The sequence below is a fragment of the Cryptotermes secundus genome, unplaced genomic scaffold (assembly GCF_002891405.2).
Source record: "Cryptotermes secundus unplaced genomic scaffold, Csec_1.0 scaffold2516, whole genome shotgun sequence".
Lineage (NCBI taxonomy): Eukaryota > Metazoa > Arthropoda > Insecta > Blattodea > Kalotermitidae > Cryptotermes > Cryptotermes secundus.
The window spans coordinates 175,663-201,746 of record NW_019721805.1 but is presented as its reverse complement, the minus strand read 5'-3'; the positions used below and the strand labels follow the sequence as shown (position 1 = coordinate 201,746).

General features: G+C 48.4%; 1 protein-coding gene across 4 annotated transcripts in view; it reads left to right on the top strand.

Moving 5' to 3' along the window:
- The window catches only part of LOC111861229 (inactive rhomboid protein 1), a 118,339-nt gene that overhangs the window by 25,462 nt on the left and 66,793 nt on the right, over positions 1-26,084 (top strand). For 3 of the 4 annotated variants that reach the window (XM_023845625.2, XM_023845624.2, XM_023845627.2), the window contains 2 exons: positions 4,112-4,298; positions 22,458-23,933. In XM_023845625.2, the coding sequence (XP_023701393.1) occupies positions 22,492-23,933 (1,442 nt within the window). In that variant the 5' untranslated portion in view covers positions 4,112-4,298; positions 22,458-22,491. Of the gene's footprint in view, positions 1-4,111; positions 4,299-14,309; positions 14,352-22,457; positions 23,934-26,084 lie in introns of those variants that run through there. The other variant, XM_023845626.2, reaches the window with a different exon arrangement.

Here is a 26,084-nt window from a genome sequence, read left to right as displayed (position 1 = left end):
GAGTGCTCAGTTTCGTACTGACAGTACACGGGGGCACAGTCCCCCGGGTGATCCTGGCAGAAGTCCAGTGTAGTACAAAGGGCTCTGGTTGCCATGTAGTCTCTGTAAGGATTCCCCAGAGCCCGGACTCTGAACCTCGGGCATTGCTGTGACCTGCTCGACTGACAGACGTGCAGTAATTCAGCTTCATTCGGATTGTCTCGTGTTGTACACGGGGCCCCAGCCTCTTTAGGGTCACATTGCTTGAGGGGCAGGCTTCGTCCTATCCACTGGGTACCCGGGGTGCGAAGCTGCCCACTCACCTCCATCTACTGCCGAACGTAATTGGTTGAGGCACTATGCTACAAGCCGGAAGGTCGTGAGTTCGACTCAGTCTCCAACAGAAATGAGTACCATGAATCTTCCTGGGGGTAAAGGGCAGACGGCGCGTAGGGCTGACAACCTCACCGCCATCTTTGAGCCGATTGTCTAGAAAATGTGGGAACCTCAACATCTCACAACCCTGTGGGCCTCCACGGCCTGTTCCAGGGATAACTTTACTTTATATATATATAATAAGCGATTGAAGTGAATAGATCAATCTGTTTATTGCTATATTGGTTGACAATCATCAGGTGTATACATATACTATGATATGCTGCTGAATATGCACAGCAGGATTCATATGTGCCTGGGTTTGAAGTTTGATCTCGCATTGAAGGAAGAACACAGATTGAGGGTGTTTGGCAACAGGGTGATAAGAAGAGAGGGAGGGGGAACAAGAGGAGAATACAGGAAGTGGCTGGATCATCTTGTCTGTCTGAGCGACTGTCAGCTTTTAAAGGAGGAGTTTGTTGATTAGTTGACACGTATCAGGACAATAATACGTTAAATTAATGTCCCGTTGAAAATTCGAAGGGAAATTTTGAGAGTTTGCATTTCCAGCTGCATTTTGCGCAGACAACCCTTCCTTTGAGCCACTCATACACTATGGGGGGGCATTCTTAGGTCACATTTTTATTGATATCCACGCAATAAACTTGAAACTATCTGGAAACACCGTTTGGCAGAATAATATTCATAGTCTTGTCGGGGAAGTTGGGCACTGTATTACCGACTGAAATACTGCCCTGCCCTAATTAACCGGGATTAGTTTTGCGTGTGGTTTCCTTGGAAACGACACAACGACAAGCCGTCAGACTTCGCCCTGCTTGTACTAATTGTATGTAGGCCTGGATGCGTCTGAAACTTGCCACATGTGAAGGCTCCGAAATTCGCTGCTATGGCAACGCGCCCACAGACACACGTGCCTTGGTTGATTCAGTCGCATTAGCTTCTATTGTACCATTTCCAATAAAACTTTCCCTGTTAAATGTTCGCCATATTAGAGATGTTGCGGGCCGTAATGAGCTGCGTATTGTTTGTTTGTCTGTGCCGTGGGCCCTTCCTGGGAAGATCTATACAAACCTGGGCTTCAGCCTCATGCAGCCTTTGTTTGACCGACGGGAACCAAAAATGAACTTACTCAGTTGTTGCGTGCAAGCAGACAGAGTGACGATCAAGCACCCACGAACTCGCCTCACGCGTTCATTTTCACCGATTCGCTATAGTGATGCGCCTTGCCATGTATTGAGCGGTAGGCTGGCGCCGTGTTGGGGTCGTCGTACGAATTACCGACGCATTGGGGCGTCGAGGTGCCACATCTGTATCACTGATGCCCTATTGTATTTGTGTCTGGTAGGCTTGATGGATAGGCGGGCGTCCGATTGTTCCTTCCTTCCTTCCTTCCTTTGCAATGTCCGCATGGACAGATGCGGTCACTTCACTCTGCTTTCGTTCATTGTATGAGCTTCGGGACCATGTAAAGTGCGAAATTCGTTTAAATAATATTTAAAAGTTATGTCCGTACCGCACAGGAAACATTACGACGTCTCCGCTACAAAGCCCAACCGGTTAATGCTGTTTAGGGAAACAGTCGCTGTTTACAGTGAGAACCACACGGAACACACATACACTCTGTGGGCAGAATGCAGAGTTTTAGTATGTTCAGTCCGTACCTCACAGGAAACATTACGTCTCCGCTACAGAGCCCAACCGGTTAATGCTGCTTAGGGAAACAGTCGCTGTTTACTGTGAGAACCACACGGAACACACAGACACTGTGTGGGCAGAATGCAGAGTTTTAGTATGTTCAGTCCGTACCTCACAGGAAACATTACGATGTCTCCGCTACAGAGCCCAGCCGGTTAATGCTGTTTAGGGAAACAGTCGCTTCTGTTTACAGTTAAATTTGAGGAGCCTCAAGCTATGGCCTTGATTGGGGATGGGGGCATGAGAGAGCCCCTTTCCCTCGTCAGAGTACTTTTAACTCCTTAAAACCCAGCGGTTATTATATTTACCACCCGCTTTAACGTACTAAAAATCTGTACACTGCCCATACAATGTGTCTGTGTGGTCCGCATGATTCTCACAATAAACAGCGACTGTTTCCCTAAGCAGCATTAACCGGTTGGACTTTGTAGCGGAGACGTAATGTTTCCTGTGAGGTGCGGACTGAATGTGTATACATCATTTAGAAGAAATTCAGCCCGTGCTTCTCAGGAAAGCAGCGAGTTTTCTTGCAGTGAACTACCAAGTGACAACAGAGAGCGGCAAACTGCACAGTCTGGCCACAAGGCGGCTTGCCACGCGCTCTGCCCCTGTTTGCTTTGCCCTTTCTTGTGCACGAAATCGTCAGGCACAATGAACCTATGCAAATGCTGGCAGGGCAGCTGAAGCTGTAAAGTTGGGAAATGTTGGAAGTGCCGGCCAGTAGTACACCTCCACAAAGCGTCACAAGTCTGGCGCTTTCGCTCACTTGTTTACAAAGCACAGTGATCGTGTACGGTGTACACTGTACACGCTGTGTTTCGTGTTCCACGTTAAGTTTTGTGGCAGAGGCTACACACTGTTTGGTTTCAATATTCGTACGTGATCTTCTGGGCTACATGACACCGCACAGGGTGAATCTTATCCACGCGAAAACCTCATCTCTTTCGTTTTAATTATGTTTAAGTGTTCACCTGAAGTACCCCGCTTGGGCTGCGGCCCGCATTAATGTTAAGCTTCACCGGTTCACCTGATGAAGGAAATAGAAGTCCACGAAATGTGTTGTTTTATAAAACTGGAATGTTGGACGAGGTCTGGAAGGACGTGCGGAGTGCTGTTATGTGGCGTACCGCCTCTATCTTCAGGGACTGAGACATTCAGCTTACTGATTGATTCTTATTCCTTGAGCCTGTGAAACGTACGTGGGTGAACTTTACCGAACTACACGGCGTCATATCCCGGAATATAGTCGTCACTGTGAGAACCTTGAGTCCAATTTAAAACGACAGTTTACGTTCACAGAAGAAAGGGAGGGAGCCAGCACGTAATTGGATAGCAGTGTCACGTCGTAACAAAACTGTCTTGTGTTTTGTGGGAGCGTTTGTTAATTAGTTTTCTTGTTATACTCACTGCAATCTTGAATGGGGGCGAATAGGGTAAACGGCGAGAGAATTGCTTCAGAATTCCATAATAAACCTCCCTGCTTTCGTTTTTGAGGTGGACTGATCAAAAGACAGCGAACTTCACGGGGCAAAGGGTGTGTTCTGTAACTGGTCCAGTAAGAATTCTCTTTTTTTGGTCTTGCACACAGCCATGAAGACTGTAATTATAATGCAACCCTTTGAAATTAAAACTCAATGTAATTAAATACCTTACATACCACTGTCACTGGCGTTCTTTGCGCAGAAAGCGTTTCACTTCCTGCCGCCAGACAGCGCTATGGGGTTGCTAACAAATCGTTGTTAGGCCATCTAGCACACCTTGTTCCTGTTCCGCCTGCCAGAAGGACCGCTATCCACATATCCTGTTTCATACCATTTTTAACATTACTCCCCCCCCGCACTTAATTGTTGTCTCTTCTGTTCAGGTTTCTGAGCCAAATGCTATATGAATGTCTTACGTATCTCCATGCATGCTAAATGCCTCGCACATTTCATCGTTTTAAATTTGATCACTATAATAATTCACCGAATTAAATATACTTTTACAGATCTGTACTTCCCGAGGACCATTTTAATATTATCATCACTTGCTCCTGTTGCAGTGTGGCGGTGTTAGTTTCCCATTGTCATGGCAGCGAGAGAGTTGCTCCTGCCGTGAGATGGCGTAGTGACGAGTGACGTCACTCGGACTGGGGGTCACGTGTCACACGTGACGTCAGAGGAATTGGGCTGGAGCCGTGGTGGCGCTGTTTCCTGGAGAACGGCTTACCACACCGCCATCCGGTACAGGTAAGCCAAGCTACGCTTCTCCGAAACGTCGGTGAACTACCAGACTACACAGCGTAATATCGTAGATGTTGGTAGCTCCAGTCTTAAATGGACTCGTTCACTGAACCACAAACTGGTTCAGATCGCGTCTGTATCACTGAACCACAAACTGGTTCAGATCGCGTCTATATCACTGAACCACAAACTGGTTCAGATCGCGTCTATAGCACTGAAACCCCATTAGAGTTGGGCATGGTGCGTGTGTGTACCTGTTTCTCTGCTGGGCCAACGGGCTTATCTGCTCTCCACAGCGTCCAAGCCGCTTCTGGGATCCACACGGGTGTCTGTCTTACAAACTGCATCGAGAGCTCCTTTGTCTAGGATCTGGCCTCCATCACGTACCAATATTAAGAGAAGCGATGGAGCTGTACCTCCATGCGTAAGTCTTCAGGAGACGGTACTGTTCCTTGCGGACGGATGTGCTTGTGTGCGGTGTCTCTGTGCTTCTGGCTCGCGACTAAAGCCCAGATAACGTGGTGGCCCGCAAATGCTTCGCGCACACGCCGGGCCCCTGCAGTCATTATTTTGGGTGGGGTGGGGGGAGGATATGTGACATAGGCAATATCAAGCGGGTTGGCTTAGCGGTAACGCTCCACAATCCTATTGAGGAATTGCTGGGTTCGAATCTCGGTCAGGCCACCGGCTGTCCTGACTGACGTTTATCCTTATCCCGCCATTGGACGAGACAGTTGAGATACTGACAGTATCATCACGTGCCCACAGTTTCGGAAGCTGGGTCCTACCCAACTGGGTCAGTCAGAAAATTCTAAAACTTTCTGGTGGCCCTCAGGATTGCTGGGTTTTCGGACTTTGTCCATCGTCCGGTATTCTGAACAACACAACCTGATATCTGGGGTTAGTTAAAATAGAAAGCTAACCTCAATTACTGGACCAAGTTCAAAATGCCAGTAAACCCGACAGACCAATCAGAAGCCTTTCGAAAAGTTTCCCCACTAGCGATGTCTAAGCGTCACGTTGTCCTCCACATACAGAGTGCATTTACTTTGTTGCTTTGGTAGCACTGCGAACCCTTGACGTACTCAATCCTTTCATGGCTTTGCCGTCAGGATCCAGAAAATTCTGGACTAGTACCGTGAAACATGACGGATTTCTTCATAGTTGTCCATTTATTTGGTAACGGAAAGAACGTGTTTAGCCTGACGCGTCATGCAGTGCATGTAATGAAGTTTTGCGACAGGCCTCTCTGAATGGGCCTACTTGCCATATTACTGCCGCCAGTGTAAACGGTCGCCAAGCAACGAAACTGCGGTGCAGCGAAAACCTGTTATGGTCGCCTGGCAACGAGACTAGAAAATTGATATTTCCCGCGTATCATGTGGTTTCGTTCCGTTCTCAAATTAAGCAGCAACTGCTATGTAATTCAGTGATGCTGAGAAGTGTTACATGTGCTTGGAAGTTTGAGCCCAGGTTTTCTGCTCTGTGCAGACTATTTTTTGGGGGGGGGGGTCGTCTGAATTTCATTTGCAGAGGGGCACGTGGTAGTGTACTTGGTTGGGGCACTATCCTACAAGCCGGAAAGTCTCGGGTTCTGTTCCCGATGAGGTCATTGGATTTTCTAATTGACTTATTCCTTCCAGCCGCCCTATGGCCCTGGGGTCGACTCAGCCTCTTACAGAAATTAGTACCAGGAACCTTGCTGGGGGTAAAGGGCGGCCGGCGTGTAAGGCTAACAGCATCACCGCCATCTGTGAGCCGATTGTCTAATGAAAATGTTGGCGCCTCGACGTCTCACAACTTTATGGGCCTCTACGGCCTGTTACAGGGATGGGTTCACCTACCATGTGTTGCTAAGTTTGTGTCCACGTGTTTAGACGCCCTGACGCTATTTTCACATTCGTGACGCAGTTATGAAGCCATCTATGGTGAATGTTGAAGGCATGCTGCCCCAGTCGCGTCGTTGTGTGGCTGAGCGACCGGTTTGCATTGTCTCATGACGCAGATCTGTGTCGAGATTAATTGCCGCGTGACAATGACTTGATGTACTGCATTGCATTCTTCGCGGTTCCCTTTGTGTGCCCCAACAGCCTTCTGCATATCGCGTACAATTACGATTGATTAATGACTCTGTAAAATCATCTGTCATTCATCAGCGGATCTACCTGCAACGTGTTTCCATGTAATACATTATGACGATGCGGACGTGCGTCACGCTCTCGGGGGGCAGGCGTCCCATTACTGACGTGTATCACGCGTGTTAGACAAGACTCGAGAGGTCATATCTGAAGCTAAGTCCAGATGTGGCCAGATGTTGACGTGTTGCAGTGGTCACTGGAGATTTTTTCTCCAAAACGGTGCATGTCGGAATGTCTGTGTACTTCCATTGTCAGATGTAAGCGACTTGTGGTCCAGGCAGTCGTTAAATAAGCTTTAAATAAATGAAACATAGTGACAGTAAACTGTCAGTGGGGGGGCCTCTGCCCCGCTAGGGAGGGCCTCGCGACCTCCAGATATGCTAAGCCATGTCGTCACGTGACCAGGGTGCCAGTAACAAATGCAAGTTGAGTGCAGGCCTCAGGGTTGCAGCTGCTTTAGGGGGGATGCTGACGCATTACAGTCAGTTGGTAGAGCCTCTGCTGACAAAGGCCAGGGCAGTCTAGCTCCTGTAAATCGAAGCAGTGTGTTCATAGTTGAGGCGGTTAGTCGATCCCAGTTCAGGTTATGTGTTATTTGTGGAGGGATGCGATTTCTCGTGCCAGTTTCCGTTCTGCCAACTGCCCCGGATCCACCGGCCGCGACGTAGGGCCGATGCTGGGAGCGTCATCCTCAGACTCTTATTGCAGTTTGCTTTTCAGTGTTCATATTCCCTTTTACTTCTTTGGCGTATCTGATTAAGGACGTTCCGTCCGCACTGTGCGTGTGTTCCATATGAGTCCCACAAGAAACTAGTACGTGTACATATCAACACAGAATTTGACTGGTTGAGTTTTATAGTCGAGACACAAATCCGTGTCTTCTGTGAGTAAGCATCGTACGAAGGCCGTGCCATAGCTCATGCGGTTAGTCGCTGGCTTCCCACCGCGGCGGCCCGGGTTCGATCCCGGGTCTGGTCAAGTGGGACTTGTGGTGGACAAAGTGGCGCTGGGGCGGGTTTTCTCCGAGTACTTCAGTTTCCCCTGCCAATCTTCATTCCACCAATTGCTCCACAATCACCTTCACCTATCATCTGGGGCTGGTACAAGAGACCAGAAGTGGCCGCAGTACAAGGGACTTAGTCCCACCCACTAGCAATAAAAAAAAAGAACCGTACGCAACACAAAAATGCCGATGTGCCAGGTGCACTTGGCTGAGTTGAAAGCGAAGAGAACCGCTTCGTCTGGCGTCCTGTAAGTGCCACTGGGCACGTGCTGAAGAGTTCAGCTGCTGACCTCAGCCTCTCTGCGGCTCGGAGGGAACGTAGAAAGAATACTGTGATGTCAGTTGTTACAAAAACGCCAGCGTAAATCTTCCTAGACTCGTGTCGGGTGTGGGATGTGTGCAGATTCCCTGGAGCCGGGTCTCTCATGAGTAGTCGGTAGTCGATCACCTGGCCTTTTGTGTAACCCGAATGTACCTCACCGTGTTCATAAGAACCCCCGCCCCCACTTCGTACCCTCTCCTGAGCCAGTTGAAACCAGTCTATACTCTCCCACACTATTTCTCTAAGATCGATATTAATATTTTCCTTGCATTTATACTTGGTTTCACAAGTAATCGCTTCACTTGAGGATTCCCCAGCAAAATGTTGTAGGCATTTCTCATCTCTGTCCTATGCCTGCTGTACCCCAGGCGTGGTGTCAATTATGGAGGCCCGCAGTGTACTGTCACGTTTGCCCTCCTCGCTCCCCAAACCCTTCGTCTGTTTGCTTGTTCTACCATGACAGTCTAAGTTCGACACCCATACACAATATCGGATAAAATTATAATTTGGTGTATTTTAATCTTTACGTTTTTACCTTGAAAATTACGTTTCCTTTAGAAGTCGAAACAGGCTGAGGCATAATCTATATCTGCAGAAGAAGAAGCAGATGGGTGCCCGGCGTTCCCCGAACTGAACGCAGGACAGGGCGGGCCCCACCGTCAGGCTGCCAAGTCACAGTGTCGCTGCATCATCCTATATGTCAGAGGCGTGCTTCCACACGTGAATAATTTCCACCGCACTTTGCCTAGGCAGACGCAGGAGGACCCGTCAGTCAGCCCTGTTCGGACTTCACATCCTCGTCGTGTTGAGAAAATACTGGCGGCGAGTGGTGAACTGAAACGCTGTTTGAAGGGAGCTGTCCCGGTTGCTTGCTTCCGTTTCATGCTAGTTTCTTGTTTTTGTTGCTATTCAACCTTGAAGATGGTGGTGATATATTCCTCCGAAACGTCGGTTGACTCTCAGCGGACTACACTGCGTTCAGCGGTGTGAGAACCTCAAATTCTGTTTAGATTGTTGCATTATGGGCCGTGACGCCGTGCGCTCTGCCTGAAGATGGAGGCTTTTGGCCCCAACTGTAATTCCCTCCGGGATCTTTAGGTTCTGTGTTACAGTTTTCCGGAAATTTGCTTCTGCTCAGATGCCGACTGTTCCTTGAATTTCGTTATAACACAGCGAATGAAGGCGTCAGGCTGTCCGTGCTAACTCCGTGGGGTCACTTGTTGGGGAAATTCCCGGCCTTGCTTTTAAGGTCCATCGTAGTATTTCTTCTTATCTGTGCTTGTGCCTCTCGGGTTTCCGGCCCAAAGTGTGCGCATACATACATGTGGCGTCTCTCTATGCGTGCTACATACCGTGTCCATCTCACGTTTGTGGCTCGTCTGCTTAATTACGGGTTGCCTTTTTCTCAGAAGTTATAAATTCACGTGGGTTTCTGACCGGAGGTTGTACATTAAGAAAACCTAGGCGTAGAGAAGGTGATAATATTAAAACGGGAAGAGCGTGGACTATATTTGCCTAGCTCAAGCTACGGTCCAGTGGGATGGTCTTTCTGAACACGGTACTGAACCTTCGGGTTCCCCAAAATGAAAGAATCTCTTGAGTAGATGAGCGACGGGTAGCACCTCAAGAAGGACTCATCTGCAGGTAGTTCCTTACTGCATTGTGAGCAGTTGCGTGTCGGCTATAACAGCCGCATTGAGAGGGCGTGCGTGCTGCCAGAGTTGCTCACGCAAAGGCTGTGTCTTACCTACTGCTTTCATTTTCGTCACAAATATTTCATACGCAAGGGTAAATAAGTTATGATGGGACCTTGCTTTGCCTTACAGGTTCGCTCGCAATCAATACAAGCAGCGTGGCCAGCCAGCTGTGCTCACAGTTTCAGTTGGCAAATATTTCCGCCCTTTTCTACCTCCTCGTTTCGATTAAAGAAACGCAACGCTTCGGAAGCTGTCATTGTCTCTGTCGTGAGGCAAAAAAGTATGGAGCAGATTTTATTGGGTCGTGTCTCTCGCTGTCTGGCGAGGGAAGGCAGAAAGCGCCCTCTATATGTCCCCCTTTCAGACGCACCAACAGATGGTAACGCAGCCTTTGCAGGTGTTGATTGGTGATATGTTTCGTGAGGAAAACCGTGTCACGACTCATCGCCCTGGAGCAGTAGTCCTCAAACCGTGCTTTATGTTTCCGGGCAATCCTTCTAGTACAGAGATGTTCGTATCATATCTCGCTTGGTATAGCGACTGGTTGCTGGCTAGACGGCCCTGATTCGATTCCCGGCAAGGGAGAAATATTTTTCTCTGCTGCACGGCGTCCATACCGGCTGTGGGGCCTATCCAATGGCTCTTTCCTCAGGGACAAACTGACCACTCTCTTGCTGTTAGTGCCGAGGTCAAGACTAGTGGAGCTGTTGGCGTGTGCACAATTACAGGGACTTATGCATTTTTAACTTTCATTAAACAGTAGAAAATAGTAAATGACATGAAGCCAGTCAAGACATTAATTTAATGTGAAGCAGAGGGCTGGTGACATCTGCTTGTTTCTGTAATTCTGGGGCAACTTTCGTTGTTACCTGTTTTAAATTTCAATATTGATATAACCCGAATTCGTACCAATCCGTTGCAGAAAGCTGCAATGGAACTCCAAGTTCACTGGCTTCTGTATGTCAATTAGCAGCATCCAGACGGAATCCAGTGAAAGTGATCTCAGCGCACAATCATTGCGCATTTCAGCTCGCTGTAAGAATGTCCTTTATTTCTTGTTTAGAATCAACAAATGCGTCTCTTATCCAGTCAGAATGGTCAACAGATGAATTTGGGGTGTAATGATGAATGTTTTCCTCCTGTGTTCGCAAATATAGCCTGTCATATCTTTATGTACTGTCTGAGCACTTCTCAGAAACGTCTCTTCCTACGGCTGTCTCTTCTGCTATCGCAGTTTTGTATGCAGTTCGCTTCTGTCTTGCATGATAAGGGTTTTCCTCGTTTAAACATTGAGATTTGTCAGTTCGGCGAGTTGGGATCCTACACCAAGTCTCATACTGCAGAAGTTCACAAAATTCTTGTTCTTCCTTCAGTAGGTAACGAGGACTGTGAGCTCGGAGAGCCATCTTATCTCAGTGTGGAACTTAAGGTTCCCAGACCGAGAACCTGTCCTTTCACATTCATGATTGTGGCCATTAGTTTCGAGTGCAGTTCCACATCTGAATTATTTCGTTCAAAACCCGCTCCGCTCCCTGTCGTATTGCTTCTGCAAGCAGTGACTCGCCATATAGGAAACAATCAGGCGATATGGTGTTTCAGTTTTCTGTCTTGCCCGTGACACAGGTCCTTAAAAGAGCCATGCATCTGCGCATGCGCCTGTACAAGATACACACGATAGACCGATAGAACTGTGATGTGTTGTAAGGTGCGAATTATTGATCTCGATTACCTCGTCCTCTTTACAGATTTGTGCATGGCTCTGTACTAGACATAGCAACAGAAACCTTCTTCTCCTGTCGCCAGAAACGCGCCGAAGGCACAGTAGGCTTGCTGCGCACTGCGCATGGGTCAGTCGTACAGACGGGCAGCGCCATGATGGTGCAGCTGCTGGCTACTGAATTGGTTGCAAAGAAACACGGTCAGTGACACCCAGTCTGCGAACCACTGGCCTAGAATGTTGAAGGCGGAAGGAAAAACATTTTAAAAACGCTATTAATTTTTGGTATTAATATTGTGCATATTTCCTTGTCTTTCCATTTGTTCAAGAATGCGGGTGGGGACAAATGCCAGGCTTGTCTGCCCCCCCCCCCCCACAGACGCCCACGGGTACAACAGAAAGGCTTGTCGCTTGCATTCAGGAAGACGTTAGAATTAGACTGAATTCGGGACGTCGGCTTTGTAAAGACGCTGACGTCTGAGGAAAGTCATGAACTACGCAAGTCTATGTGTAATTGCAAGAGGTCGAAACTTTGAGATGGGAAGGATATATATTTTTTTTGGCAAATATGAGATATTGATAGAGATCCAGTGATGAATTTGTGCTCAAGAATTGGTTATACTGTGATGAACTCAGTAAATTGAAAAAGTTTGCCTCTGCGTACGTTCCCCGTCTCCCTGCCAGAGTACAAACTTGAAGCTGGAAGACGGCAGAGAGCAGAGTGCCCAACCCTCGTACCGTTTTATCACTTCTCTCTTTCCTTCCTGTGTTTCTTGGTTCCTCCATCTCTTTCTCACGTATTCCCTTTCGCACAGATAAACAAGCAGAAGTTCCATTCGAGGCTCGGAATTGACTTAAAAATGTGTCCTGCTTCTTTCCTGTCTTTTTATCTTCCTTCCTTAATGGTCTTTCAGTTTAGATTTCTCCTCCCCTTTGAGAACCATAGCAGTACAGAGTGAATTAGGGCCACGGAGTGTGCATCTGTGCGCTGCACGGCGGAGGGTTATTGTTCGCAAGAAATTTGAAAGTAGTTGTTTAAAAGGGCCATGTCCAATCAATGGCGTATTTCTCGGTATGGTGTACTTAATTGGCGAAGGATACCTGTTGGGCCACAGCTCTCTGCGCTGTGAGTGGAAGGCTAATCCTATCCAGTTACTGAGTCTTCAAATTAAAATTTTAATTAACTGTCTCTCAGAAGAACACAGTGTTGCAGCGATCTGAATATCTCTCATCCCCTTTGGGCAAATCATTTTGCAGACACAAAGAGTTTCGGTAAGGAAGTAGTTAATTTGCATAATTGTCAGGGCTCGAAATGTCGTTCTATTGACCATGCTAACGCGACATAATCTGAATTTGTTAACATTATAGTGTAAGTGGACATTTTGAAAATTGGTTTGGGAACAATATGACGCTTTGCTTGTAGACCTGGCTAGTTACATAATTATACATCAAGTCGAAAACTGTTTGGTAAAGGGTGTGTTTATTAACCGTTGGTGCCTGATGTTCTTATAAGCAAGATTTACAAGTTTATTTCCTACTAAACACATTGCGTGTCCATGACAAAGACCAACCGTTGAACTCTGTTTATTGTGAGACTCATATGGAACACATGAATGCACTCTGTGGGGGAAATGCACCGGTTTTAATGGTGAGGTTCGAATATCTCCACAAAATCCTTCATGTTCATATATTTGCATACTATTCCAGTACACATATTTTCCAAACGCTTTCCCCCCCCCCCATTTTGCAGTCGTCATTGGTCTTGACGTTGTTATGCCCGACAAAGCACTAAGTTGCAATATAAAAAACAACAGTAGAAATACTACATCAAATTTCCTTACACAGCTAATGAACCGGTTTGTATTCATTGTCTTTGGGTCTATAAAACGATCATAGATAATAATTTGCATGCCAGACTTGTGCCCCTTTTGCTGAATTCGATCTTGTCTTGGGGCATACGCAATACTTGTGTGCACTGAGCTGGCTGTACGCCTTCAACTGTTCTCTCCGAAGTTTTAAATTATTCGTCAGTGCCGCAATGGACGCCCAAGGGAACTGAACCTAGGAATTATTCATCTGTTCTCTCGGTTTCGTCGGTTCCCAGAGCTCGAAAGTCCCCGCACGCCCCTCTCACAATAGAAACTATTGGAAAACGCTGCGTTACTCGTGCGACTCATACAAAATTACTGAATTACACGAAGATTCTTAGAATTGAAACATTTCTGGGTGCAATGAGTGACATAAATGAGAACAGCTTGGACAGCCACTGCCAAGTCTTCGGGAATTGTTCAGAATGTTCAGAAAGTGCGTGGCAGCGCTGCAGAGCGTCAGACAAGTTACGATCGCCATGTTAGACTATTAATCAGAATGAAAGAGGTAACGTCCGCAAAGGAGGCAAGTCGAGGGAAGTGGCTGGCCTGCGGAGTCACAGATATTTTAGCGCTTCTGTTTCTGTTTCATCTCTGCCATGCGTGCAACATGTCCCGTCCATCTCGTTTGGTGAAGCTTGTGGTCTCGAAAAAGCCGCTGAGCTACGCACTGTTGATATGACGTCATTCTGCTGTGACCGAGGGAGTCAGTTGGCTTTCATCCGAGAGCTGCCCGGTTCGAATCCCCAACGAGATACAGATTGCTGCGACTGAAGCATTCTTCGCTCTCCTCACTGCTTCCAGCTAAATGCCGGTTATAGTGCCTCTAAGTAGGCCACGTCCGCTTGTTCCACGTCCTTTCCGGCTTATCATCCGACGCTCAACTGGCCGATGTGCTGACAGCGTCGTTAAGAAGACCACAAGCCACATTTCGCAGGGTAACTTGATCGGTCTGTCCTCTGGCCTGCGACTGCATGTAGCCTGGCGGGTGGTTAACAAAACTCCGGAGGCAAGTGGAAGCAGCAGGCTCCTCCGAAACCATCTAGCACACTGCCTGTTGCGAATCTCCACCGTGAGGAGCTCCACCCTCGCTGAGGACAGAGACCTCTGCCAGTTGTTGGCGCCGCATGCAATTTCAGTTTTTTTCATGAAACATGAGTTGCACGGCATTAGTAGCTGCCATACAGCGAGTGCGACCGGATATCCGGCGACGATTTAAAAACCTTTAATTAAACTATTGAGTGGCAGGGAAAGAGTGGGTACAAAAATAATTAATTTCTCACTTCACTTGACTAACGCAGTGTATTTTTGTTGGTGAGCACTTTCTGTGGAAATTGATGGTGTCATGAGAAGGAAACAGTTTTCCAGTGCGTGTGATGGGAAATGAAGTGCAAATTTGATATTCACTGGCGTAAGAGTGTGTCTCTCTCCGTCAAACGGATTTAAAACAAAATCCAGTGTTATCCTGACGAGCAGTTCACATGTGCGCGTTAGCGAGGGATTGGAGACTCCTGGTTTTATTCAGACGGATCTTTGCTCTAAAGGAAAATCATGTGAAACCGGAACATTTTCAGATCTATCCACATTCGTCGGGGCATGTAGCACGCATAGACGCCATAGATTATAAGATAATATTGAAATCGATCTTGATCCAATGCGGCTGGATTTATGTGGCTCAGAATTGCGAACAGTGAACTTTCGGGCTCAGTAAAGGCGCAGACTTGACCAGCTGAACTGCTGTCAGTTTGTAAACGACTTCGTTGATGCCTCACGTCATCAGCCGTATAAGGTCGAGCTGATGGCATTTGGCGAAGAGGACAGGTCGTCCAGTTCCTCATTATGCGCAGAATGTTCGCTTTTTCCCGAGTAATTATCATTTTTGTTTACTTCTCGCTCGCTTTAGCGAGAACTTGCCTGTTCTGGTCGCGTCCGCCGTTTACTGACGCGAGCTTGCATTCTAACGAAGGAAGACAAACAGGCGCAAACCATTCATACCGCAAAGATATTCACTATTTTTGTTGTGTTTGTAAGGGAGGCTGAAGGCGCACTGAAGTGATATCAATGTAATATCAGACTTCCTCTTGAGACCTCCAAACGTCATGTAATGAGTTGCTGATGATCCAGGATTTGGGACTCACGTCAGAATACTTTCAGTGTTATGACGCGGGCTTGCCGTCATCGCAATGCAACAAATAGCCTGATAATCAAATCAGGAACGTAATTTCAATTGAATGTAATACTAAATTATTTCCGGAGTTCTGACTAAAATTAATTATATATTAATTACTGGATTATTGTGTGTGTTGCGTTTCTTTCAAACAAGAGAATGATGGTAAATGAAATCAGTGTGAGCCCGTGCAAACAGAACAATGGCAGCCATATCAGCCCATCCTTGATACATACACGTGCAATTAGGGTCTGTGGGAACTCTACAAACAAATTCATTGTCTGCTGGCTGAAAGCTCAAAAGGGTATCAAATTTTTGTATTGAAATGAACCGAAAAGGAAGCCCTTTGTGTTCTTTTTTATTTTCACGCTCTGGAATCTGCGATGTACGATTTTCCGCTAACATTGTGTGTGTCTATGTAACATTTTCGGGAGGTGGGGTGGGGTGCCTAGTCAATCGGAACGCGCGCATTTGTTCGTTTCTAGTTGCTGTGCCCCTTTTTTATACGGCGCTAACAGGAGTGGACTAAGCTGGTCAGGCTGTGAGTTAGAACTTGCAATGACCAATGTCATTCAGGTTGTCTCTGCGGTTTTAATAACAGATATTTTCAAATCTCTATTCACAGCCCGCCCCTGAATGTCATGTGTGTCTTTATATCTCTTGGTAGACCGCGCCATAGCTCGGGCAGTAAGTGACTGGCTTCTCACAGCGGCAGCTCGGGTTCGAGCCTGGGTCAGGTCATATGGGATTTGTGGTAGACAAATTTTTCTCCGTGTACTACGTACTTCCCCATATTTCTTAATCGCCCTGTCGTCGGCTCTCGTAGTTCCGTTAAATGGGGTATCCCGCGATATCCGAGGGAGCGAGAGAGACAGGCGTGCCTAGACCTCCGCTCCGTAATCAGGCAAGGTGCAGGCGGTGTTAAGTTGGTGAATGGAGACACAGCTGAAGTCTAGCGATCGATAGAGGCGTGCTCCGGACATGAAACGTCATAGCATTTCACAGTTTGTTTCATTCTTTTTGTAATGCCGTGTCTCTGTAGGCTGACATGCACGTATAATACAACAATACAAACCGCCGAGCGCAAGTTAGCGCCTGAGACATTATTACACCGTTCGTTAGACAAGTTGACAGAAATTGTGGAACGTTTTGCAACCGTAGCTTCGTGGCATCCCGCACTTATATTGTGACACCGAATGTCGGGGTCGGAACACAGGCAGGTCCCGAGTTCAAATCTCTGCCCGGAGACTGGTTATCGTAATCCACGTTTCGTGTTCCATCCCAGACAAATACCGAGATGTACTTCAAATTAGGCCACGGCGCCTTCCGTCAATGTTCTTCTCAGCGTCGCCCCATCATTCGATGCTACCGAAAACACCAGTACATAATTAAGAAACAAATTGGTGATTCAGCATAGAGTCTGCTGGTGAGCTTTTGTGGGCTCGGCCACAAACTTTCAGGAAGGGGGATTTCTGTGCCAGCTTCTGAACACGGAGTTGCTCGTGTGTGACAACGAAGGAGCAGAGAGCATTCTTGGCCTTCCTGTTGGTCTTTTCTGGAAGGGTTTAAGGGCGAGGGAGCCGTAAAGAAGCGGCTCAGTGGTCTGATCATCTGGCACCTCCCCCCCACCCCCCGCGTCGTAAGCGGCCCACAAGACAAACTTGTGTGTTCTGCAGAACAAAACAAACACTTCGCCCGCGCCGCACAGCGGTTCAAGTCTGCAACTGAACAAACTTGATGACTCGGAATATGGGGGACAGGCACAAGCATAAGGACTAGTTAGCAAGGAAAATGCTTCTTCGTTCCAGGCCACGAAGCATAAAATTGCGAACTGCACATCGGAGCAGAATGGAGATATGCAACCCGAACGGCGGTGGGCCGGACCATTGCGTCCGTCTGAATCACATCTGTTGGTTGAAGAGATCTGCCATGCACGAGTTGGAGTCGTGAAGCCCTGTAGTAATCCACCGACGTTTCGGAGAATAAAGTTATGGCTTTTGGGTGTGACGCCGTGTAATTTGATGTGTATGTACCGAAGTTTCAAAGGACTTAGCTACCTGCTCCGGAACAGAAGGTTCCCCCTTGCGGGAACCCCGGTTCTCAGCTCAGCACATCCCTGTGCCAGGCTTGGACACTGCGTCGGGGTGCTCCAGTCTTCCCCCAACTCATACTACAGTAAAACTTGGTTATAGCAACATCGGTTTTTGCGACACCTTGTCTATTGCGTCAAATATTCAATGGTACGAACTAATTCCTCATAAAGCAACTGTTTTTATACCTTGCTTAGTACGACATGCACAAATGCATCAACCTCGTATGTAACGTCATTTTCATTCCTGAATTTCTCTGATATCGTGGGAAAGTTCGATGTGTCTGCCCACCCTCACTTTCTCTACTTGCTGACGTGACTGTCCTGGAAGAATACGACTGCGGGCTGCAAGAGGAGCGTGGGTTTTATGCGAAAACAAGGGTGTGGGGTGGGACTGCGTGAATAGTGCAAGAGGACGCGGCAGGTTGTTAACTGCATTTCTTTCCTAGAATCTCGTCTAACAGGACCTCACATTGTCTACTTACCCTATAGTGTTCCTGCCTAAACCCAGAGAAGTGCAGTAGCGAAAACATGGCAATGAAAAGGAAAGTTTTAAGCTTTGAAGAGAAAGTTAACGTGATTCGTGAAATATTGTGTGTATTGTCAGTGAAAAGCGCTGTAATATATCTTTGATATTACACATTTGGGCAATTCCACGTTAATGTTACGTTAGTCTGTATTTAACTACGTATTTCACTAAAAAATGCAACATTTTAACTCAGTTTTTGGTAGATTTTTACGTGACTAACATAAGGCTACTGTGGAAGTGCCCATTTCGGTTACAACGACATTCGTTTATAACGACACTATTTTTAGGACCCTTTGATGACGTTATAACCAAGTTCTACTGTACTTTACTGTATTCTTCGGGGTGGCTGGCCATGTGGAGGGTGGGAGACAGCAGCGAACAGAATTAATCCTGTGTCTAGCTCGGAGGAAGAATCGAAATGGAATCGAAGGGGAGAGGAAGTTGAAGCTGTAGGAGAGTGATTGCTGTGATTTCGCACGGGGAGAATTAATGGTTGTTGTTACTGTGGCTGTGCTTGCCAGTTGAAGCCTCCTGTGCACTTCCGATAAGTGCTACAGGGGATCTCAGTCTTAATTTGTCGTGAGCCAGTTCGTGGAACTAGCTCTTTGAGAAGCTGATCATCGCTCACATGTTCAAGAAATTCTCCGCCATGCATAGAATCCGAAGGCCCGCCACTGATCGCTGTCTTGAGCCAGATGAATCCAGCGCGCACAGTCACACGCAGTTTCTTGAAGATCAATTATAATATTATAGTTCTTGGTTTCTGACCAAGATATTGCATCTTTCCGATCTGTTTCTTGCGTGCTACATGTCCCGCACACGTCATCATCGTAATGTGTTGTGAGCAGTAGGTTAGAAATCGTGGAGCTCGCCACGCAATTCTCGCGTCTCCTGCCACTTGCTGTTATATCAAACTTCTGGTGAAATTTCGTAACCTTCTCAGTACTGTTCTCCTTTCCCCGCGCTGCCTATACTTCTACCCTGAAGATGGAGGCAACAGGTTTCTCCGAAACGTTGGCAAACGTCCGCGGTTCGATTCACATCAGAACAATCTACACGGCGTCTTGACGCCCAGCTGCCCAGCCTCGTGTTGTGTTAAAGAGTCGGACTTGGGGCTCTGCTACGGGCTGGACTGTCGAGTGCAGCAAAGATCTCCACGTCGTCCAGACCTGTTTTCAAGCCCACCCAGTCTCATATCCAATGGCTATCGAGGATAAAGCGACCGCGGCCTGAAGCTGACTGCTCATCTCCAACTAGTGCCAAGGTCAAGAATGCGTGGATCTATACTTCCCCCTCTCCCATACTCCTGCCTTCGTGGCGCAGTAAACGGTGACATCTTTACCTTTCCTGTTGCAGTTCCGTTCGGGCTACGCAGCTAAACCTGGTACTGAACGTGCCATTCGTGTTCTGGGTTCGTATCCCGCAGATCCCGCCAATTTACAGCCTGACGCAATCGCTCTCGCGGGAGGACCAGTCTTCTTCGGGAAGTATTGATTTGCGGTGATTAATATCATGTCTAGTAGGTCGGAAAGAGACTACTTGGAAGACCTACATGTAGATGTGATAGGCCGGAGTGTGGCTCAGAATGGGATTCTGTGAGTGATCATGAATCTTTGAGTCCCGTAAAAGACGGAATTTGGGCTAGCTTAGCAATTGCCAGCTTTTGAAGGGCTGTACTTTATGTACGGAATTAGTTTCATGTCAAGTTGGCCCCTTGTCACGACGGAATTACACGTCCTGAGGGGGGGGGTGGGTGAGACCCCCCTTGCCGCGACAGAGTAGCTTGTACGGACGTGACCAGTGGCGTGCTATTACAGAAGGGACAGTTCACTGTCAGTGCGTCCAGCTGAACACGCCTTCCGTTATGTGACCATCCAACAGATTTCATTAGCCTTTGTGAGAAGTGTCATACTCTAATTCGATATATGTTACTCGATTTTAAATCGATATCAGCGAAAGGAAATTATATATTTTGAAAATGGCACTAGAGTTTCAACTCGAAACAAAGTAGCAAACATGCAGCAGTGTAGCTGTGGGCCTTGCGTATCATTGTAGACTGAGCTTGGACTGTGAACCTGGGGCAGACTCTCCGTACGCACAGACGGACGGACGGGGAGAATTCGAGACATCTGCCACAGTTAACCGTTCTCTGGGAACCGGGTACACACTTGCCCCTGGAGTGACTCTGCATGCACCCAGCTGTTCCGAAACGCAACCCGCTGCACCTGTGGGCAGCGCCAGTTGCAGAACCTTGCTTCACTGGCGGCAATGGCTCCATGCATTAGCATTGGGATTTGCTTGCTGTTCGGGCACAGGCGATGATGGAACCAAACCAGATTATGAGCCCCAAATAACGGAATGAACTGTGTTCCATAGCTGTGCAAGAAATTATCGGCCCCGAAGGTTCGCCACCTTGTGATGTGACGCCGTGTAATTTGGTAGATAGGTACCAACATTTCCGAGGAAATGTACAGGGTAGAGGTCTGCAGATGGACCGTTATCCACATTCGTTACCATGGTGACAACAGCCCGCCACTGGAACCTATGCTAAGTGTCACGCCATTATTTTATGCAGGTCTGTTTAGGATCCGTTTTAATATTACCCTTCCATCTCCGCTTACGTATCCCTAGTAGTTTTATCCCCTCAGGGTTTCCTGCTAGTGGTGTTGCGTGCTACACGCCACACGCCCCGTGTTCGTCGGAATCCTTACGCGAGGTGACAGCTGCTGCATGGGTCTGCGCTTATGAAATTGTGTCCTGTTGTGACACATGGGGACGGCTGTATGCGTCCCTGTGGAGTGTCTGCCTCATTCCTTCCTGCTGCTTCGGTACAAGATGGCGGTGGGAGGGAAGGGCGGATTCTGGTGGAAACAGCCGTCTCACACAGACAGACAGACAGACAGACAGAACGCCATTCGGTCTGAATCAGGGATGTGCTCCATAAACAAGCAATGTTCTGCCGCACTTGGCTGGCTTGCTGCGAGCTGTCCGGTGTTCTAATCAGATCTGAAGCCACCGTCTGCAATATGGTCATGACATGCTGTGCTGCAACATCAGGTTAACACTGTTGAAGTCTGAAGAAGGACTCGTTGCCTACCTCGCAGTAAACACACTGCGTCTGCATTACAAAGGCCAATGCTGTTTATTGTGAAAATCGTAGGAAACAGTCAGTGCAGAGAAGAATAGGAGGAGGTGGCTGCCAGTCTGGGAGTTCATTTGCCAGACAGGGCGTAAGCAGAGGACATTGTTAGGATCCGTTACAAGGAAACGACTGAAGACATAGAAGACCTTGTGTATGCTGCAGTTACAGTGATTCTTTAGAATGTGTATACCACTGAGGCTGTTATAATTACTTCTAGTTACGAGTTGTGTGTGTATAAGTCGTCAGTAATTGAGCCCTTCCCCGTCTATAGCCACCCATAGACATGACAGTATAGTTGCCATACAGGTTTAAAGGTTGAGAATGGCTAGAGCTGTCCTTCACTCCATCATACATCTTCATAGCTTAGTCACACATGTGATGTGTGTGTGTATGTCGACACTGCATCAAGTGATGAGTTCGTTTAGTGAGTACGGAGGTCACACGATTATGCTGCAAGGGTGACAACCTGAATTGCTAGTTCTGAAGCCGAGGTTCGAACTTGTATCTCCAGACCTGTGAACCAGCCGACACATTGCTACGAAGTTCGTTCGTTTTTCGTCGATATAGTTTTTAACGTGGCGGTTACTACATGTACCATAAACTGCGTTCTTCTCGCACAGAGGAAGGAGCTGACTTTGACATGTCACTTAGATAAAATGGCGTGAAGTGTTGGTTGTACTCGTGTGGGTCTGCAGAAGCTGCAGGGGGGCAAGTGGAGGCCGTGGTTTGGATGCTCACTTGGCTACGGTTGTTGCAGGGATGGTCTCGCGATAAATCAGGAGGTGCCTCGGCTGCCAACTCCACCTGTTCGCTTCGTCCCCTCCGGCCCAAGCCCTCCACGCCCTTGCCTTTCCTCCCAACATCTCTCTCTCTCTCTCTCGCAGTAGATAGGGAAGCTTTTCGATTTTGTGGTCACGAGTGCTCGAATATAAACGCGGGAGATTCCAAGTTCTCACTGCGGTAAGTGTGGAGACTACTGACTTCTGAGATATGACGCCGTGTAGTCTGGTAAACTAATGCCGATGTTTCGAAATAACCTCCATCTTCAGGTGGCTTCTTCGAAACGTCGGTCCCTTTTTAACAAACGTCACTGCATCACCATCATCAAACGAACAGGCTCTTGGCCGGGACACTGACCATCGTGACTGAGGTTTCAGTGGTTTTCCTCAGCTCCTCCGAGGCACATGTCACGATCTGCCCATCTGTCCACTGTCCTTCCATTCGACGCTGCTCAGTCTCGATGCTGAGCGTCCTTGAGTAAATCCACTGCAGAAAACTAAACGCTGTGACGTCAGTCACTGGAGGTTTCTTGTTCATGGCTAATGACACTGAAATCTTTATTTTCTGATTAGGGTCTATATGTTAATGCGGAATTGCAAATGTTTTTGTTTGGAAGGTGACGATTACGCAGTACCAGCGGCAGTGTGTGTATTCTGCAACATGTCGCATTGTGAGTGGCCTTAAGACAGTCTTGCCCTGAATGGCTGTTGCAGATGTCCTGACACTGGGCAGCTCAGGAGCAGCAGGATGACAGCTCCTGACGAGGACTATGGGCGGCGGGAACGACTGCTGCTGCACCACCCCCACCAGTACCCGCCCCCTGGTCCAACACCACCGCCCGGGGCTGGAGAACGGTACATACCAGCCCCAACGCCACCCCAGGGGGATCGTTACATCCCTCCACCAGCTCCAGCACTTGGCGAGCGCTATCTTCCATCAAGCGACCGTTACCACCAAAGTTCCTCGACGGGCGACAGATATCTGGCGACTTCCAGTCCTGGAGACCGATACTTGCCTGCACCTGGAGACAGGTACCTGCCCGCACCGGTCGAGCGATACCTTCCGCCCTCGGCACCGGCTCCCGGTGAACGGTACCTGCCCCCACCTTCATCAGCCACACCAGGCGGCCCAGGAGACCCTTACATGCGCCGCGATCTGGGCTATCACCACCATTACCGGCTACCCCACCCGTCGTCATACCACCCGCACCACCAGTACCACCCTCACTATCACCACCAGCGGGCTCTGCCCCCCGCACCACACCACCGCTCGCTCAACTACCACCCCCATGTGGTACCCTCACCGAACAGAGGCCATATCCGGTGCTGCCCTTCACCCAGTCACTACGGCCCTTCAGCGGACCCTCCCTACGTCCTGTCTTCGGCAGGAAGTCCGGGCAGTGGATCTGCGTGCAACACTCCCTCGGCTTCCGGTTCGGGCAGCGGAGCAGCTTCCGGTGTTGTGATGCTGGCTGCAGGAACCTCGAGTGGCGTCGCAGTTGGAGCGAGTTCGTCGTCCTCGTCCTCGTCATCGGCGTCTTCAGCAGCAGCGCCGGCTGCAAGTGTTAGTGGAGGCGGAGCAGGTAGTACTCGTGAATACATGACGTCACCTTCGCCATTGTTGCCTCATCGCGGACGGACGCCCCCCTGTAGCGTTGTGTCTCAGCGGCTGGCAGCACAGTCGCCTTCCGCTTCCGGTAATAACGTAGCAACTTCCGCAGCGAACGTGCCCGTTATCGAATACGTTGGTGCTAGCGGTGGGAGGCACGTGTCAACTCCTACACCACCGCCGTCAGCCATATTGCCGCGCTGTGGTAGCTTAAATAGTTGTGAGCTGGGAATTGAAAACCCTTTGTGTGGAAGTGTTGATGGTGCAAGCAACAGCACGGTGAGTGTCGCCGGTAGCAGCCACCACCACCCGCAGCAGCAGCAGCCGCCCCAGAGGAGGAGTTGCAGTGGGGTGCTCGAGGCGCTGGACCCACAGGGCTCCACAATGTCGTTGTGTTGTGGCAGCAGCCGCAGGTTCGCAACCCCACAGCAGCAGCAGGTGAACGCTGCTGTCAGCTCGGCCGGCGAAGTGCCGCAGTGTGTCACTAGACCAGAGTCCAGACAGTCCCTGGCTGCATCTGCCGCCACCACTCCATCTCACCCGCCCCTGCAGCACAGCACCCCGCACCATTCCGCCGTCTGGTGAGTACACTAACACGTGTAGTGCCGGTTAGTCGCCGGGTTTCAGTGAAGATCAGGTTATGTGGTGGACAGAGTGGCACTGGAGCAGTTTCCCCTGCCGATTCTCATTCCACCGACTGCTCCACGCTCATCCTCTACCATCCAGGGCTGGTAGAATAGGCCAAATAGTGGACTCAGTCTCACCCCACCCCATGAAACAAAAAAAAATGAAGGAAATTTTCATAATAGACGTCTCGCCTGAGCATTCTTATACCCTCTGCTTCGCAGGCTTCTAGTGTGAGATACCTCAATTGTTTGGGCACCCCTGCTGTAACCTGTCGGCGCGACAGCAACGAGAGTCCAAGCCAAGGGGATTAGCCTCGTTTCTGCATTTCATCCTGATGCGAACATCTTGAGCCTTGTGCATCAAGCCTCTTCGCGGGAACTTCCTACTGCTGAGAAACACGGAGCAAAGTTTCCTGCCCCGCTTCGCCTCCATAATCGAATACTGAAGTCTCCTGCCTGTTTGCCTCGTTTCTTCGGCCAATATAAAGGCCGATATGCTCAGAGAACCTCATTACACTGTCTTCAGTCATTGTAAACAAGTTCAGAAATGTACGTCACGTCCTTCCGTTTTATTCACTCGAAAAGACTTAACTGGAGATAAATTCTGTGCTCCATGTTTCTTTTTGCCTTTTCGTCCGAAACATGTTTCGCCCCGACAAATCATTGCTGCATCGTGGTTTAAATATGGCAACTCGCTGTTCGGAGCGCTTTAGGGCCGGGGAAGTCCTCGGTTCACGATTATTCGCACACTGTTGATATATCGAGCCTACAGTAACTTTGTTAAAAATGGCGAAATTATGCACCGCATGATGTATGTGCTTACAGCTTCAACGTCAGGGCCACGATCCGTGGATAGTCATTGAGGAACTTGATAGGGTTATAAGGAGGCACTGTCCGAATTAGGATTGGCATCAGCGTAAAACAAATGTGTACATATAAACTGAGTTGTGGACGGTGTGTTTGTTGAGAAGGGTGGCTATGAACCTAGACAACCCTGGGAGCAGCATAGCGGACTTGTACGAATCCCTGGGGTGACAATTAATTATTATAAATGTAGCGAAATTTATACTCTCGCAACCAAAGTACGGCAGCGTGTGCGACGGTTGACATGGCGACCGACACCATTGTCTGTCCCTGCATTTGCACTGCACTCTGCTCCGTCAGAGAAGTGTGTAATGGTGTACATACCAGAACTATCGAAATATTCTACAGAATCGCAGCTTTCGCGTTGTTTTATGAGTGAAACTTTGTCTCTGGACCCGTAGGGCGACCAAGCGTCCCATAAATGTGTTAAAACAATGGAGGTTGAACTTGATAACTGGATCTGACGGCTCTCAATGTCCACTCTCGGTCTCTGCTGTTTTGCGGGCTCCAATCCTCTTGCACGGAAATCAGCCTTTTGTAGATTAGAAAGGCGGTGAGACCATTTGGAAAGCAAACATGTGTTTCTTTTGCACCAACATGGCATTTGAGCCCCGGCCAGCAGAAGGTTCTGTGAAGGATGAAGAGCTTCCAAGTGCTATTTGAAAGAACGACCCTGCATCACAGAACTTACTAACCGGTTAATGCTGTTCGTATGCGGAAGCACTGGCATGTAGTGTATCTCCATGGAGCGACAGACAGACACTGGGCTGGTGAGGAAATCTCTCCCTCTTATGTAACCTTAAGTTTCGTTGCGGTGTTCTGAGCCAGCTGAAGCCAGTCCACATCCTATCATCCTGTTTCTGTAACAAGCATTTGAATAGCGTTCCAATAAATCGAAGTATTAACCGTAACATAAATTGTTATTAAGAAATGTTATTTGACTGCATGTTTCCACCCGAGTTGGTTATCGTAAGGTGAGGAGATATGCACACAGCGGTTTGCAGGTTTATAGAGAGCTGCAGTACATTAGAATTAATGTTGGAAATTGGTAAGTAGGTTGCAACCGCCGTAATTAAGTGTATCTGCCTAAAACCCCTGCGTGCAGGGTTTCCCCTGTAATGTTGGTCATCGAGTCCTTCCGTTTGCGCGGTTGCGGTTTGATGTGGGGGTACCAGGCAGCGTCGCGTGTCGAGGGGTATTCCAACGTTTCGGTGAACCTTGCAGTTTCCAGGTTCAGGATTT